Source organism: Prionailurus viverrinus, chromosome A2 (genome assembly GCF_022837055.1).
Source record: "Prionailurus viverrinus isolate Anna chromosome A2, UM_Priviv_1.0, whole genome shotgun sequence".
NCBI classification, from domain to species: Eukaryota; Metazoa; Chordata; class Mammalia; order Carnivora; family Felidae; genus Prionailurus; species Prionailurus viverrinus.
This window is the reverse complement of record NC_062562.1, coordinates 102,092,462-102,108,140: the sequence shown is the minus strand read 5'-3', so window position 1 is coordinate 102,108,140 and position 15,679 is coordinate 102,092,462. Positions and strand designations below refer to the sequence as shown.

Sequence of the window (15,679 nt, the reverse complement as noted above, 5' to 3'; positions counted from 1 at the left end):
TGCCTGTTCTCTCCCCAGAACCTGCCAAGGCTGCCTCCTCGGACCTGACTGCCTGGTTCAGCCTCTTTGCTGACCTCGACCCACTGTCAAATCCTGATGCTGTTGGGAAAACCGATAAAGAACATGAATTGCTCAATGCATGATTCTACAGCCTCTCGGAGGGAGCCCTCGTGCCACTCCTCGGCCACACACCTGGGGACACGCAGACGTATGAAGTGATCAGTATGCTGTTTTCATATTTACGTGCCATTTTAATAAAATGAAAGGGTCAGAGGCCCCGTTTATATTGGTATAATTATTTACTCTTATTTGGTATAAAGGGTTTGAATGTATTCTCTATGTGGATCTAACAATACACGATTGTCTAGGAGCAATTTTCCGGCTGGCCGCTCTCCTGCTGACGTCCGCATTATGGCTGCTGATGTGTCACTGGGCTACTGTGAGATCCAAGTTCAAATCATCAACCTATTCTGTATTAGGTTGCAGTAACGAGTCCTGTAGCCTAAGAGGCGGCGGGAGGCTAGCAAAGCTTAAATGCCTCCTCATGTACTCCCTGCCTTTGTCGCCCTCGTAAGGGGGCTGCAGGAAGACTTCCCCTTCTTGCCACGCCACCTTCCAATGAGCTCTGGATGAAGCCCCAGCCAACCAAAGACACTGTCCCTCAGCCCTTGTGTGGTGGGGTATGTGTTCTCACATGGGCTGAGGAGCTGGGCTGGTCTCACTGCACGAACCTTTCTTATGGAAAGCAGCCATATCTGCAGATGCCAGTGTCTCCTCTTGTCTTCTCTGTGGCTGGAATTCAAAAGCATGTATTTCTGGAGTCCTTTGTGATATTAACTGTTTTTGTTTTTTGTTTTTTGTTTTTTAATTAAATGGCAGAGATATTTGACATGCAAAAGCACGTTAAGAGAGTCTGTTGTGGGGACTCAGTGGGGAGGTACCATGGACGTTGAGGCTGGAGAGGGACAGATGAGGAGAACAAAGACGAGCCCCAACTGCATGAAACTACTGACGAGATCCCATGCATCCCACATACAGTGCAGGAGAGGAAGGCATGGACTTTTGTTGGCTTGGGGAGAGATAGGAACAAGTTTTGCATGTGGGCATGTAAGTGGTTCAGACACTTCACAGGTGTTGAGTCCCCAGGGCTGGCACCTCTCCTCCCCTCCTTGTGTCACCTGTGGTATGCTGAGAGGCCACACACCCCTGTCAGTGAGCCAGTGGCCCTGAGAGGAGTAGCATTGATGATTATCCTGGAATTGGTCCTCTCTGCCCAGCTGGCCTCTGCTGCATTCTTGTAGCCTCAGTCTCTGGCTTTGGAAGGGTCTCCTTTGGCCACTTCCCCCAACACAGGAATGCGGCTTCTTGGCTCTGCAGTGTGCCCTCAGGGAAGGACCTGGTCCAGCAGTAGCCACTGTCCTCTGCAAGATGGCCCTGGGGGACTGGAAGGCATCCTCCTCCTCCTCCTCCTCCACTGCTCAAGAAGAGACCTGAAGGCGAAAGGGGGCTGGGACTCAGCATGTTCTGTGGCTGGAGCAGCTCTGCTCATGTCTTTGCCGGCATAAACTGTCCACAGAGTCTCATTTGTAAGAATCTCATTTGGTGACTTTTCAGCCTGGCATGCATGGTCTTTGAGGATACAGGGATACAGCCCTAGGCCCTCCCCTCTCCACTCCACACAGCCTCCCCGCCTCATCCCACACATACACAGAAAAGCTTGCTGCACCAGAAGCCCTCCCTCTCCATGCTGGGCCTGTGCATTTGCTGCACACTCCCCCTGGGATGCCCCGTCCCCTTACCCCTGGCTGCCATCACACCCCTACCCACCCCTCAGATCGCACTTCCTTCAAGCATAGCCCACAGTTTTCCTAGGAGGAACCACCCCCCATCTCCTACCTGCCCTTCCCCCGTTTCATGATAAGCACACCCTTGGTGCTCTGCTTGGCCCCTGAGGCCTATTCGTAGGCATCTCCCTCTGGCCCAAGGTGTTGCAACCCAGAGAAGGGGGTTCCTGTTTCCCCAAATCTTCTGTGTCTCCCTAGTAATAAGCACCCTGGAGTCACCTTGTGAGCACGGGATTAATGATTCCTGAGTGGAGCTGCCCTGTGTGGAACGTAGATTAAGGACTCGTTTCCTCCTGGGTCACGTGTGTTCGCAGCCGTGAGAGCCCCACAGCAACCGCAGTAAGGAGACGAAGCAGAGAAGCAGGAGGGTAGACTTGCTCCATCCAGGCTGGAGGCTCAGGGAACTAGCTTGCTGGGTACTGGGTGGGGGTGAAGGGGTGTGGGGTTCTTCTCAGTTGAATGGATCATTTTAGTTGCATTTTAAAGTTGATCTGTGGGTAAAGGGCAGAGGATGATTGTGGTAGTTGAACAGGCTTCGCTACAAGTGAAAGGACAGAATTGCACATGGAGGCATTTTCTCTCTGAATTTTCTTTACATTTTTGTTAAAAAAAAAAAAAAAAAAAAAGATTCAATTCCCATTCCCATCTGCAATCCACTTGGCCAGGCCCTTGATCCCTCTTGATAGGCGTGTTTTGATCCTGGCTCGCACAAAGCCCCCTCGGCCACCTCTCTAGTTTAAGGAGAAGCAGCTGCTCGCTTATTCTCTTTTAAGCGGCCTGTGTGCCGCCCAGCCAGGGGGCTTCCTTGGGGGCCCACCTCGAGGCCCCTCGCCAGCCGCCTGTGGAAGGACTGTCTCTGGCGTGAAGAAGACAAAGGTGCCCCACCCCCTTCACGCCCTGTCTCACTTCTCCCTCATTTTCATTCCTTGTCTCCAGGCCAGTCTGAACCACAATTGCACTGGAACCCTCAGGGAAATTCAGAAAGCACCTGCTCCTTGAAAACTTTCCTGCAGTTTTAGGTGGTCTGCAAGTGCCCCTTCCCTTCTCGAGCTGCCCCAGCCAATATATAAAGAATATTCAAATGTAAGGGAGGGAGCCAGAAACATTTCTCTTTCCTCTTTTCTTTTTCTCCCAGCTGGCATGGGCTTTGGTGCACTTTATAGATTCCTTGCCTTCAAAATGTAATTTTAGAAATGTCAGGTTGATTTTGAGCTGTGTGAGAGTGAGAAAAGCATCCGTCAGCTTCAGAATTAGAAAGGCACCAACTTAGAACTTTTTGTTGGAGGCTTATGCCCAAGAAAACGTGGTCTGCTCAAAGTTGGCATCCCCAGGAGGCGTGAGTTGCCAGTGGGCATGTAGACGGGCTCACCATCATGCTGTGGCAGGTGTTTCCATTGGGTGTGGGGCCAGGGCTGAGGCCCCCGAGGGGCCATGTGAGGCTGCCTGGCCATTTGGGTCAAGATGCTTTCTGCCCATGCTTTGCCTCCAGGAGCCCACCAGCTGAGCTCCATGCTTCCCTTTCTCAGCTACCACTGCCGAGAGAGACCCCTCCTCAGGGGCCGACCCTGGCAGTGGCTAACAATTGGCACTATTGATTTTCCCAGTATGTCAAAGTGCATCTGTCTTTGTGATCAACTGGTGTCCTCCAGACAGGCCATGGCAGTTAATCCTTTGATTCAGACCATATCTAGTCCTCTGATTGGCACCACACACAGTGCAGTGATGCAGGTCTCTTCAGCTTTGTTGGAAAATAGACTTCATCTTGGAGCCAACTCCAGTGATTGGCATTGGCTGCCAAGAATTCTGCACTGAGAAGAATTCTGATGAGTGATGTTTGTGATAAGTATGGGGCAGGGGTGGTGGCAACAGTGCTGTGTGTTTCCCAACACTGCATTAGACCATGTCTTTCATGGGGCTTTTGGAATTGACGAAGACAAGACGACGACTACTTACTACTACTCTCCTCCTCCTCCGCCTCCTCTTCAAATTAAAAAAACAAAACAAAAAACAAAGATTCTGGAACTCCTAGAAAGGGGCATATATGGATGAGAAAAGCAGAAATCTCAAAAAAAACCCCACATAATTACTGAACCCTAATCTAATTCATCTCAGACTTATTTAAACAACAACAAAAAAAATGAGGGTGAATTTATTTGCTCAGGTAACTGAAAGGTCCAGGCACATGCTTCAGGCACAGCTGGATCTAGAGGTCAGGTAGTGTTCTCGGCAATTCCCCTGTCTTTAGCTCCCAGCTTTGATTCTCTCTGTGTTGCTTCATCCTAACAGACTTCTCATAAGGAGGAAACATGGCCACCAGTATCTCCAGCCAAAGTCTTGGAATTGAGCCTGCTTTGGATCCTATGCCCAGTCTCCAGTCAGCCACTGGGATCAAGGTGGGTGGGGATGGGAAATAGGCTATATCCCCAGCTTCTCATGTGCCTGTCCCTGGAGCCTGACTCTTAAGGACTGGGGATGGAGAAAGGATGGTTCCTCAAGGGAAGGCTGTGCTGCTAATACCAGAGGAATAGGGAGTAGATCCTGGGCAGGAAAATGCGGGGGTGATCCACTCCAGATTCCATCTGAATGACCTTGAGGACACAGGGGGTATGGAGCAAGGTGGCTGAAAGAACTGGAATGTTTTCCAGAAGTCCGTTTTGAGGCCACTGCCAGCCCTGGGACTAGAAGGCTTGGTGTTCTAGGCAGCCCAGTGAGGATGCCTATGTGTGGCTCTCCTATAGCTGACTTCCAGGAAGTCAGAAGGGACCACAGAGCTCTCTGCATCCAACCTGCTGATATCCAGATGAGAAAACCAAGGGACATATAAGAAAAACTATAATTTAGTGAGAAACCGGGATTAGAACCCACATTGTCTAACTGCTGGGCCAATGCTTCTTTTTCTTCAAGGTGCTTGCTAGAAACTTAGAGCTAAAGAAAGGAATTCAAAGACACAGAATTCCTTTAAGAACCCCTATCTTTTCTCTCCTCCCAACTCTTTCTGTCTCTCTGTCTCTCCCCCCCTTTTTTTGGCCAATTATTTGATATCTTTGGGAGATGCACTTCCAGACAGTAGTGTAGGGCAGATGTTAAGAGTTTGGGTTCTGAAGCTGGAGAAATCTGTGGCCAAGCCTCCCAAGTTGAGGCTTCACCAGCTGTAACTACAAACCCTCTGCACTTGTTTCATCATCTTCTGTAGTAGCATCACCTGCCTCGTGGAGTCATTACAAGGACTGAGGTGATGCCCCCAAAATGTAGCCCTGCACTTGCACACTGCAGCACACAGGGTAGCCACTATGTCACGGAAATTCACTCGCTTGGTATAGGATGCTGAAGTAGGAGCGGGAAGCTGCTCTCTCCCCATGACCTTCCATGAGACTCTCCAAGCCCCATCTTCTGTTCCCATCACTTACTAATTTGCTCCTAAGTATCACGGGAATGGAGGAAGGTGTTAGGTAGGAAGGGACTAGAAAGTCTAATGAATAAGTTGCCCCTGATTTTTCCATAAACTTGGATAGAATTCTGTGCGGAGACCAGGAGAAATGAAGTGGGTTCTCCTGCCAGTCAGAAAGGACATGCTGCAAAACTTGTCAAACTTAATGGTATTTTTTAAATGAACCATTACCTAGAGCACTGACCACCATCCCAAGAAATTGGGATGCGGAGCAACTAGAACTCTTACGCACTGTTGAGGGGAAAGCAGAGTGGGACCACTTTGGAAAAGTTTGGTAGTTTAACATCAGGTTAAATACACACTTACCTATCATACAACCTGGCGATGCCACGCTTAGGAATTCACCCTAGAGAAGAAAAGATACATGTTCACACAAAAACCTCTATGTGAATATTAGCAGCTTTACTCATAATCTTCAAAAACTAGGAACTTAAATATCCTTCTCCTGGAGAATGAAGAACTGTGGTACATGCATCCAGTGAGATATTCTTTAGCTGTGAACAGGAGGCAACTCTTGACCCATACAACAGGATGATTCATGTTGCTATCATGTACCCCGGATATGATGCAATGGACAGGGAACTTCATCTCTGTAGTATTCTTTCCAAAACTCATAACCTGGTCTAGTCATAAGAAAAATATCAAACAAACTCAAATTGAGTGACATTCTACAAAATGCCTGACCAGTGTAGCTCACAAGTGTCAAGGTCATGAAAAACAAGACCAAGAAACCACCACAGATGGGAGGAAATTAAGGAGACATGACGACCAAATGCCATTTGGGATCATGGAACAGAAAAAGACTATTAGTGGGAAAGTGGATGAAATCCAAAAAAAGTCTATAGTTTCGTTGATAGTATTGTGCTAATGTTAATTTCCTAATTTTGACTACTATGTCAAAATACTCTAGCTATGTAAGATGTTAACATTAGCAGAAGCTGGGTGAGGAACTTTGTACTATCTTTGCAACTTTTCTGTCAATCTGTAAGTACTCCAAAATAAAAAGGTTTTCTGCTTTAAAGGCTACATACTGTGTGGTTCCATTTGTATGCCATTTTGGAAAACACAAACCTAAAAGGATGGGCCTTAGATCAGTAGTTGCCAAGGGCTGTGGTTGGGGGAGGGCTGGACTCCAAAGAGGCACAAGGAAATTGGAGGTGGGCGGGGGTGGATACTGGTTGGAGCTCTCCTACAAATTGTATTGGTGGCTACACTACCATATGCACTTACCCGAATCCCACGGAACCCTACACTAAACAGGATGAATTTTACATATGTAAATTAAGCCTCAATAAGTATGATTGTTCAAGAAGAGAAAGAAGAAATTGGAATCTGGATCTTGCACAAAGGGATGCTGTACTTTCCATGTGGTAGGAGAGCCCCTAAAATAACCAGGGAAGCAGAGAGACTCATTAGGTTTGCAGAGTTGGAAGTCTGATCAGCTGGAAGGTCCACAGAAGATCAACTCTATTCACAGTGGTGTCCTCCTGTGATGTCTCCCAGATCTGTCTGTAAGTCAGGACAGGCCAGGCTATGCTTTGGCAACAATCACCAAGAAATCTCAGTGGCTTATAGCCAGGAAGTTTTCTTCCTTCCTCACTCATGCTCTGTTTCTAATGTGGGTCAGTGGGGCTCTGCTCCACAAACCCCCAGGGACTTATGCTGATGCAGCGTCACCAGCATACAGCTGATCACATGCAGTGTGTGAGCCTCTTGGTCACTATAGCGAGGAAAGGTAGAAATGGAGCATTGTCACACACTGGCTATGCTACACTTCATCCAAAGAAAAACACACTTCTCTTCCTTCCAAAACCCAGTGGCTAGAAATAGCCACGTACCTCACTGCAAGGGCCTAGGAGATGGCACAGTATGGACAGAATATTTCATGAGCACCACTACTTCTGCCTTAAAAAGGCTCTTGGTCTTTAAAGGTGACTTTGGAAACTGGACAATACAATCTAATTTGTTCAAAAGAAAAAAAAAACAATATATGTGTATTAAAGAGGGTTTTGTGTGTGTGTGTGTGTGTGTGTGTGTGTGTGTGTGTGTGTATTTTGTTTTCTTTTTGGTAGACTAAGGTCTTGTACTATTGGCAGTTCTGCCTTATGAGACATGAGAACAGTCCCACGTGAATGTACTGACAAGAGAGCAATCTTCAAACTGTCAGTCACACTCATATCCCCCTGCCAAGCAGTCCCAGCTCCCATTCTGCAAGGAGGGACATGGTCTTAGCTAGTAAGTCACACTGTAAGCCCCAGGACCACCTGGTTGCAACTGACTAGCTCAGGAAACCCATGTGGTAGGCCTGGCAGAATAACTTTTCATCCAGAGAGGAGCAGAGTTTATGGGCTTCTCCCTCCTTTGATTCTGAACTAGGGATGATACGAAATGATTTGTCTATTACAAAAGTATAGATACTGAAATTAACAGGACCAATACACAGTTACTTATAAAGTGATGGGAGCCTCCTGAGTACTGAGGAACCAAGTGGTGGCCACAGGGACAAAGTACAGATGAGGACGCAGTGAAGGAGGGGGTTGCTGCTAGAAGCCAGACCCCTGCAGCAGTCCAGGTTGCTTAGCCAGCTGTGAGCATCCCTGCTCTGATGCTGCTGATACTCATCTGGACTTTAATCAATTGCACCTCTTTGTACTGAAAATAGAACTTATGGCCTTAATATAATACCTATGTCCTGGCTTCTGATAATTAACTAGTAGGAAACGGACTGAGGGCCCCACTGTTCTCAACATGCCAAGATGTAGAGTTCACAAGCATCTGACCATACTCACTGAACCAGTGCTTCCCTGGAAGACACGACTGACTTCAGTTGAATTCTGAGGCTCCACAGGCTCTTGATCCATCTCTTCCTTTTCCCCTCTACTCCTATTGCCGGACACTCCTGTAGCACTTCAGGAGTCTGTCCGGGTGCAGTGAGACGCCCTTTTCCCACTTCTGGGACATACCCCCAGCAACAATCTCAGTGGTGGAACTACGGGCCTTCACAGCAGGGCGAGCAACGTTTTTATAATTTGCCCTAACAGAGAGCTGGTCAAAAGTGCTCAGGAAACCCCTCAACCCCGACAGGGGCCTGTATCCTGACCCTTCTGCCACCCGAGGAGGAGGCAATTGATTTTAGAAATGCCTCATCAGTAGAGGCCGGGCTTCTCTGGAGCTTCCTTTTTCAGCCACTTCCCAGGGAGCTCTTTTATTGATTTTGGTCTGAGGTGTCTCCTTGCTGGTATTTCTGGACCTGACCTGTGATGCCCCAAGGGTCTGTACCACATTTAGAGCATCGTCTGCTGGCCCCCTGTCCCCCGCACAAACAGAAGGCATTCTCAGGACACAGCACTTGACATATCAACAGCCTTGCTTCCACTATCTCCCTATAGTTCATTGCTATTCTGATGGCTGTGTTATAAACTCTTTCATCCCTATTATAAACTCTATTCTGGCCCAGGGATTTATGGACCTCTTAGCTTCAAGAGTTCTGTACATCCTCTGAGCTGTGTAGTTTTGTGTGTGTGAAAATGCACCTCTGTGGATTTCTTTTCCTGAGGAAATGGTCCAGAGCTTCCATAAATTCTCAAAGGGGTCGATGCACAATAAAAGTCAGAAACATGCTAATAAGAGGTTTCATGCTGATGGAGAGGGCACTGGTGTGACTGGAACTTCCTCTGAGCACTAGAAGCCTGCATCATCCACGTGTAAGTGGGCGGGAGGCTCCAACGGCCACCTTTCCCTGCAGGGAAGTCACCAGCATTCCGTACTCTTTCCTCTCTCCTTGCCCTTAATGGCTGAGTTGGCCATGCATGGGCCTCAGCAGTCAAACTGAGGGGTATTTTTATCCTGCCAATAGGAGCTGCCATCCCGGGTGAGCTGCAACTTTGACTCCAGCTGGAAAGGAAGAAGCTAGCAGGGAGAGAACAAATCCGGACAGCACACTGCCCCGAGCTCTTGCTACCTGCATTCTGCTACCCATCTGTTACCTGCCCTCACAACCAGCCCCAGGGAAAGCCTTGCTTCTTCATCCTGGGCTTCAGTGGCCAGCCTGTGGTGAGGGAAGCCCAGAGCCAAACAGGCTGGTTTTTCTGCCCTATAAACCAGGCCCGTGATTAAAGACAAAGCACCTGGAAAAGATGGGAGTGGGCCCGGGCTGAAGCCTGAAGTGTCATGTCCTTCTGGCCTTGCCTTCTGGATGTGGGCAGGCGGGGAGAGCTGGGCACACGGCAGCACAGGGAACAGGAAAGGCATGGAGGTCTGTGGGAGAACAAGGTCAGAGGCATACACGCGGGGTGCTTACATGGTAGCCAGGGTGGTGGGTGCCTGCCTGACCCACCTGCCAAAGGCGAGGAAAGATGCAGACGGCAGATTGTGAACAGCAGAGGAAGAAGTAGAGCCATGCAGTGAACATCCTTGAGGATGTTGGAGACAGGATTCGAGGCTTGTGGAACCAGGTTTATGGCTTTACAACCTTCACATTTTCTGACCCTACATGGACTATTTTATCCATGGGGTGCTCTATGCCAGGCACTGTGCTATGTGCACACAGGTCCCTTTCACCCTCTTAATTATCCTACAGAGTAGGATTTTTTGGCATGTTGAGTTTATTTTTTGCATTACAATTCATATACCATAACATTTATCCTTTTAAGGTATATGACCCAGTGATTTGGGGCATGTAGGGCTTTGGGAGGTAATTAAGGTAAAATGAGGTCCTAAGGGTGCATGCGGCCTCATCCGATAGGATAGTGTCAGAAGAAGAGACAGAGGAAAAACCATGTCAAAGGCCATGACAAAGCGGCTGTCTCCAAACCAGAAAAGTCCTTCCTAGAAACCCAAATATTGCTAGACCTTGATCTAGGACTTTGAGCCTCCAGGAACTGTGAGAAATACATTTCTATCATTTAGGCCCTTCAGCCTAGGTTCTTTTGTTATGGCAAAAGCAGAAGAATAATCATTATCGCTATTTTACAAAGAAAGACTCCCAGATTCACAGAGTTGTCACAGAGTTGTCTGATGGCCAGACCTGGACCATAGTCCCTTATGCCACACTGCCTCTGTCTTCTGACATGCGGGAGGGACATGGTTCTACCAGGTGTGGCCTGCCAGCTGACAGAAATGACAAATGGCAAAGGGCTGAGGCTCAGTTTGGTGCATGGGGGAGACACTTACCAAGAAGGAGAAATAAGCAAATGTCTGAATCCCCAAGTTGCTTCCTGCCCCACTGGATTATGCCAGCTACAAATTCAAAGACGAACAGGAGTCAAATTCTGCGCTGGTGATCCTCAAGCCAAGGTATCCACTGCAGCTTGTCCAGGGCTTTGATCCCCAGTCTTCTCTAATCCAAGTTCTGGTCAACATCCATCACATGCACCCACTTCAGTCAAGCTCTGTAAAACTAGATTAAATATGCCTCAATAAAGAGTGTACTGAGAAATGGGAATCACATTCAAGAACATTCTCTTCACCACTTTCAGATTTCTATAGTTTGCGTGGGGCAGAAGGTCCTTTTCAATTTTCTAAGTGAGGCTTCAATTTTCAAGAAGTGTAAATGACAGGACAGATTTCTGGGCTTTCTGGTGCCCACTTCATAAATCCATCTCAACTGAGTATAGGGCTCTTAGTATGGGCCACACTCCAAGGAATGCTCTGTCCTCTGAACCACAACTCCAGACTTCCCTAAATGCCATTCTAGGCTTAAATAATTTTATCTTATGTACCTGAGTATGATGGTGTTGGGACCTTTTTTTTTTTTTTTAATGGGAAAGTGAAAAGGGCATGAAACTGTACGTACATTTGGATAATTCCACTGAAGCAGAGTTTGCTCTACCAAGCCTCTTCTCAAGCCACCTTGATTTTAAGAGGTCTGCTCATTTCTGCTAAAACTAAATCTTTTCCTGCCATATCCTTCTTTCCTCCCTACATTTTCCCCCTCCCTTGATAACTGGAAATTAACATGCATTTTCTCTCAAATTATAACGTTTCTAAGAAAACTTAGAAAAACATAAATGCAAATGTTAAAGACAAATATCCACAACCCAAGCATAACCACTATTAATTTTTGTACACTCTTCATGTTTTTTTTTAACTCATATATATATATATATATGTGTATATATATATATATATATATATATATATGTATTTTTACAAAACCAAGAGATCACTCTGGTTTGTGACCTGCTTTTTGCCACTTGGTGTAAGTGCTGCCAGGTTCTTGCTCAAAAAGGTATACTAACTTACTCTTCTAAGACCAGATATGAGAGTGACCATATCCCCACCACCCCCTTAGCACCGAATATCACCCTTCTTTTTCATCTTTGCCAATTTGAAGGCAACCAATTGTTGTTTTAATTTGCACGCTTTGATTACTTGTGAGGTTAAACATTTATTTTCATGTTGACCACTTCTCTTTGACTTTCACCTTGTCTTTCTGTTGGGGAATATGAAAAGCAGTCAGTTCAGTCATATCTGCTTTCTGCCACATACTGGATGATGGATGGTTGGTGAGAAGGCGGCATGAGCAGAAGGAAGAGGAATGCCAACAACTGCAGAAAGAAGATTAAGTTGCTTCCTTGACTTCTTTTATGAAACATTACAAAAGGAATGCATAATCATTGTCAGAAAAAAAAAATCAGATATTTCAAAAGGACCTATGAATGTTGTGAAAGCTCGCCTCAGCACTCTTCCCCACTTCCCCACAGGCCCCATTTCCCAGGTGTAACCATCTTCTGTCCTTCCTACCCCTTGACTGTCTTCCAGCAGGACCTGCTGCAATGGTCATGGACTTAGAGGAGCTATCAGGAGAAAGGGTCAGGGTTCTCCATACAATAGCTCCCAGGGTGGTCACAGGAAAGGGAAGCAGGAGAGACCACACCAGGTTTTTGACTATAATCAAACAGTCAGATTTAGAGTGAGTTAAGATTACCTTGTTTGCCTTGATTTCAGTCCATATGAAAAATGGTAGGCTGTTTACTGCAGCACATGAGCGGTGTCCTTTGTTAACTTCTGTCCCTGGAGTATAACCCTTTTCCTTTACAAAGTGGAATAGAAAACCTGAGAAATGGTTTGCCCTTTCTGCATGAACCCTTCTCCCCATTTGGCAGGTCCTTATGGAGCCCTACATCCACCTTTTATCCCGCTTGCTTCCAGACAGTGGTTTGAAATAACATCCATTGCCTACGGGACCTTACCCAATTCTGGCTAAAGGAATGTCATCAAAGTCATGCTTAAAGCTGATGCCAAGAGTTGAGTAGAATTTATAGTGTGAAAGGGGACCCATTCCTTGTTATCAGAAAATCTTTTGTAGGAAAAGTGATCTAATTATTCAAATTCTTAGTGTTAAGAAAATGGCTGTTTTAAATGGGAGGGGCTGTCACCAAACTGATCTGGAACCTTTGAAAAAAATTTCCTCTTTTTTTGAAAGACACAAATGCCTGTGAAATGGAATAGGCCGTTTTAGAACCAACGGGTCACCAGCCTCCTGTTAAGGATAGAAACTAAGACATTTGAGGTAGAAATATTTCTCATTTTCTTGAGATTTTGGTTTTTTTTTTTTCCAGCTTTGAAAACTGATCACCTATCCCGCCTCTTTTTGCATCATTTTCCACAGCAAACACTTTTCTGCGAGAGTCTAATTTCTCCCCCCAATTAGTTGTCGTAGGTAAGATGGTTTAATACTGGACAAGATAACTTTTAGGCACATACTGTAGACTTACCCTGTGGGTGGTTCAGGTAACAAAATTCTGTATGAGAAAGCTTTGTGTTCGACCTAGTCCCACAGAGCTTTCTTCAAGAAGTGTTCATTCCAAAAAGGCAAGCCTCATTTTCTGGACCCGGGGTGGGGGCAGGATGGCACAAGACCCTGGGTGATCTTGCTGGCAGTAATTGGTATGTGTTGGGGGGTGGGGGAGAGGCAGGCAGGGCAGCTCTTTATTGTATTAGCTGTATAATCCTATGTAACAAATTACCACTAAACTCAGCACCTTAGAACAGCAAACAGCTTGTCCCACACGGTTTCTGAGTGTGAGGAACCTAGGATTTAGCAGGTCCGGTTCAAAGTCTCTAATGAGGCAGCAGACAAGCTGTTGGCTGGGGCTGCAGTGATCCCAAGGCTCCACTGGGGCTGAAGGATCTGCTTCCAAGCTCACCCACATGGCTGTGGGCTGGGGAGCCTCAGCGTTAGCTGCCAGCCATAGCTACTTGCCATGTGGGTCTCTCTCAGCAAAGACTGCCTCGGTCTCCTCACAATAGAGCTTCTCCCATAGCAAGTGATCCAGGAGAGTGCACACCCAAGACAGAAGCCTGTCCTTTTACAGCCTAATCTAAGAAGTGACAGCCCATCACTGCTGGATTCCATTTCTAAGCAAGTCCAGCCCAAACTTCAAGGGGAGGAAAATGAAGCTCTACCTCTCAAAGAGGAGTATCAAAAGATTTATGGACGTATTTTTAAAACAACCACGTGTATGATACAAGTTACCCAAACCCAGTTTGCTCTCTGGCCTATGTCAAATGTTGGTACATTTTTTTCTGTAAAGGACCAGACAGTAAAATATCTTAGACATTGTGGGCCAGACTGTCTCCATTGCAACGACTTAACTCTGCCACTGTCCTGCAAAATAGCCATAGGCAATACATAAACAAATGAGTGTGGCTTTGTTTCGTAAATTTTATTCACAAAAATAGGCCTGCAGCACATCTGGCTATAGGCACTAGCTGGCCGACCCCTGGTCTACAGCTATAGGGGTTACTGGAAATCTAGCATACTAAATGATCTTGCTTCCCTGCCATCAGAATCCCATTTCAAAAGAAATTCATCCACAAGACATACGGTCTGATCTGCAGCTTGAAATTTAGGGAGATAAATAGGAAGACAGAGAGGCAAATGTGAGAGAGGTAGGTGGAGAAAACTTCAGAACACAGAACTGCAGTTGTCTTCAGGGAAAAAGGAAGAATTGGGATGTATTCTGATTTAGTACAACACGGGACAAGACTTCTTCATTCCATTCAATCTGTGAAGCTGAGATAAGACAGTAAGTCTGAGAGGAGATGCCCCCAAGACAACTGGAACTGTAATGCTAGGTTGTGACTCCAGGTGTGAATTAAGGGACCCATACAAAGCTCCTGAGTTCCAAAAGGCCCTGAGTTTACCAAAGGTATGTAGAGAGGGGAAAAAAGACTTGTGAGTTTCAAGCGGGGGTAGAAGGTAGGAGCTGCTGGGAACATGTAGGGATAATGGAACTTCAGAGATGGAAGGGGTGGGAGCAAACATTTATTTTGAAATATTCATGAATAAACTTCAAGTGATTATTTTTAGCTAGCATAAGGCTAAAACTTAGATCTAGACCTAATTCCCCTCTCTCCTTGTTCCTTAGGTTTGGGTTTTGTTTTTTTTTTTTAATTTTTTTTTCAACGTTTATTTATTTTGGGGACAGAGAGAGACAGAGCATGAACGGCGGAGGGGCAGAGAAAGAGGGAGACACAGAATCGGAAACAGGCTCCAGGCTCTGAGCCATCAGCCCAGAGCCCGACGCGGGGCTCGAACTCACGGACCGCGAGATCGTGACCTGGCTGAAGTCGGACGCTTAACCGACTGCGCCACCCAGGCGCCCCTTGTTTTTTTTTTTAATTTGCAATACTGACCTGTTTCTCAGGGCTGTTTATATTAAGCTTATATGATCAAGTCAAGCAGAGACGGAGCTGAGGATTCCACTTTCTCCTTCACAGTCACCTGCAGTGTGACTTTTAACCTCGGATAGATCGTTTCCTGCCCAAGTTATGTATCATCTTCAAGAAAACTGTTGATAAACATCACCATTGAAAAGTTATATTTTACTTTTTCTTCAGCCCAAAACATAGCTAATTACACATTTTTAAGCTAAATTTAAAGGTAAAATCTTACCAACCTCTTTGAGGAGATATGCTTCAGAAATGAAGAAGACTGCTGGCAAATTATTTCTCAAAGTAGTCTGTTTTGCTCTCAGGCCACCATGAGGCCTATCATGACCCTATCTGGATAACTGGGCATAACATCAACAACTCCTTTGTTCTGTTAAGGTTTTCTCCCTCTTATCCCAAATCTAAACCTAAATAAAAAGAGTAAACAATTTAAAATTTTTTGCTGCAGTTTTCTTTGTAAGAAACACACAACTTCCTTTGAGGTGATGTCAGTGGACTTAAAAAAAAAATGACTTTGGGGTACCCGGGTGGCTCAGTTGGTTAACTGTCTAACTTCAGCTCAGGTCATGATCTCGTGGTCTGTGAGTTCAAGCCCCGCATCGGGCTCTGTGCTGCCAGCTCAGAGCCTGGAACCTGCTTCAGATTCTTTGTCTCCCTCCCTCTCTGCCCTTCCCCCACTTGTTATCTCTCAAAATAAATAAACATTAAA

At 46.2% G+C, this 15,679-nt stretch overlaps 1 protein-coding gene and 1 long non-coding RNA gene across 19 annotated transcripts in view; one reads left to right on the top strand and one right to left on the bottom strand.

Moving 5' to 3' along the window:
• The window catches only part of ICA1 (islet cell autoantigen 1), a 193,181-nt gene extending 192,897 nt beyond the window's left edge, over positions 1–284 (top strand). For 16 of the 17 annotated variants that reach the window (XM_047843141.1, XM_047843160.1, XM_047843176.1 and 13 more), the window contains one exon: positions 19–284. In XM_047843141.1, the coding sequence (XP_047699097.1) occupies positions 19–143 (125 nt within the window). In that variant the 3' untranslated portion in view covers positions 144–284. The remainder of the gene's footprint in view (positions 1–18) is intronic. The other variant, XM_047843123.1, reaches the window with a different exon arrangement.
• Positions 285–391: 107 nt separating this feature from the next.
• Positions 392–15,443, bottom strand: LOC125156998 (uncharacterized). Of its 2 annotated transcripts, XR_007148852.1 has the most exons (7): positions 15,198–15,443; positions 14,935–15,089; positions 12,221–12,325; positions 10,465–10,690; positions 5,599–5,638; positions 2,064–2,335; positions 392–1,490 (listed from the first exon to the last, which is right to left on the bottom strand). It is a non-coding gene; the product is annotated as an uncharacterized LOC125156998 (long non-coding RNA). The 2 variants fall into 2 exon arrangements; XR_007148853.1 differs by lacking the exon at positions 12,221–12,325.
• Positions 15,444–15,679: the final 236 nt, after the last annotated feature.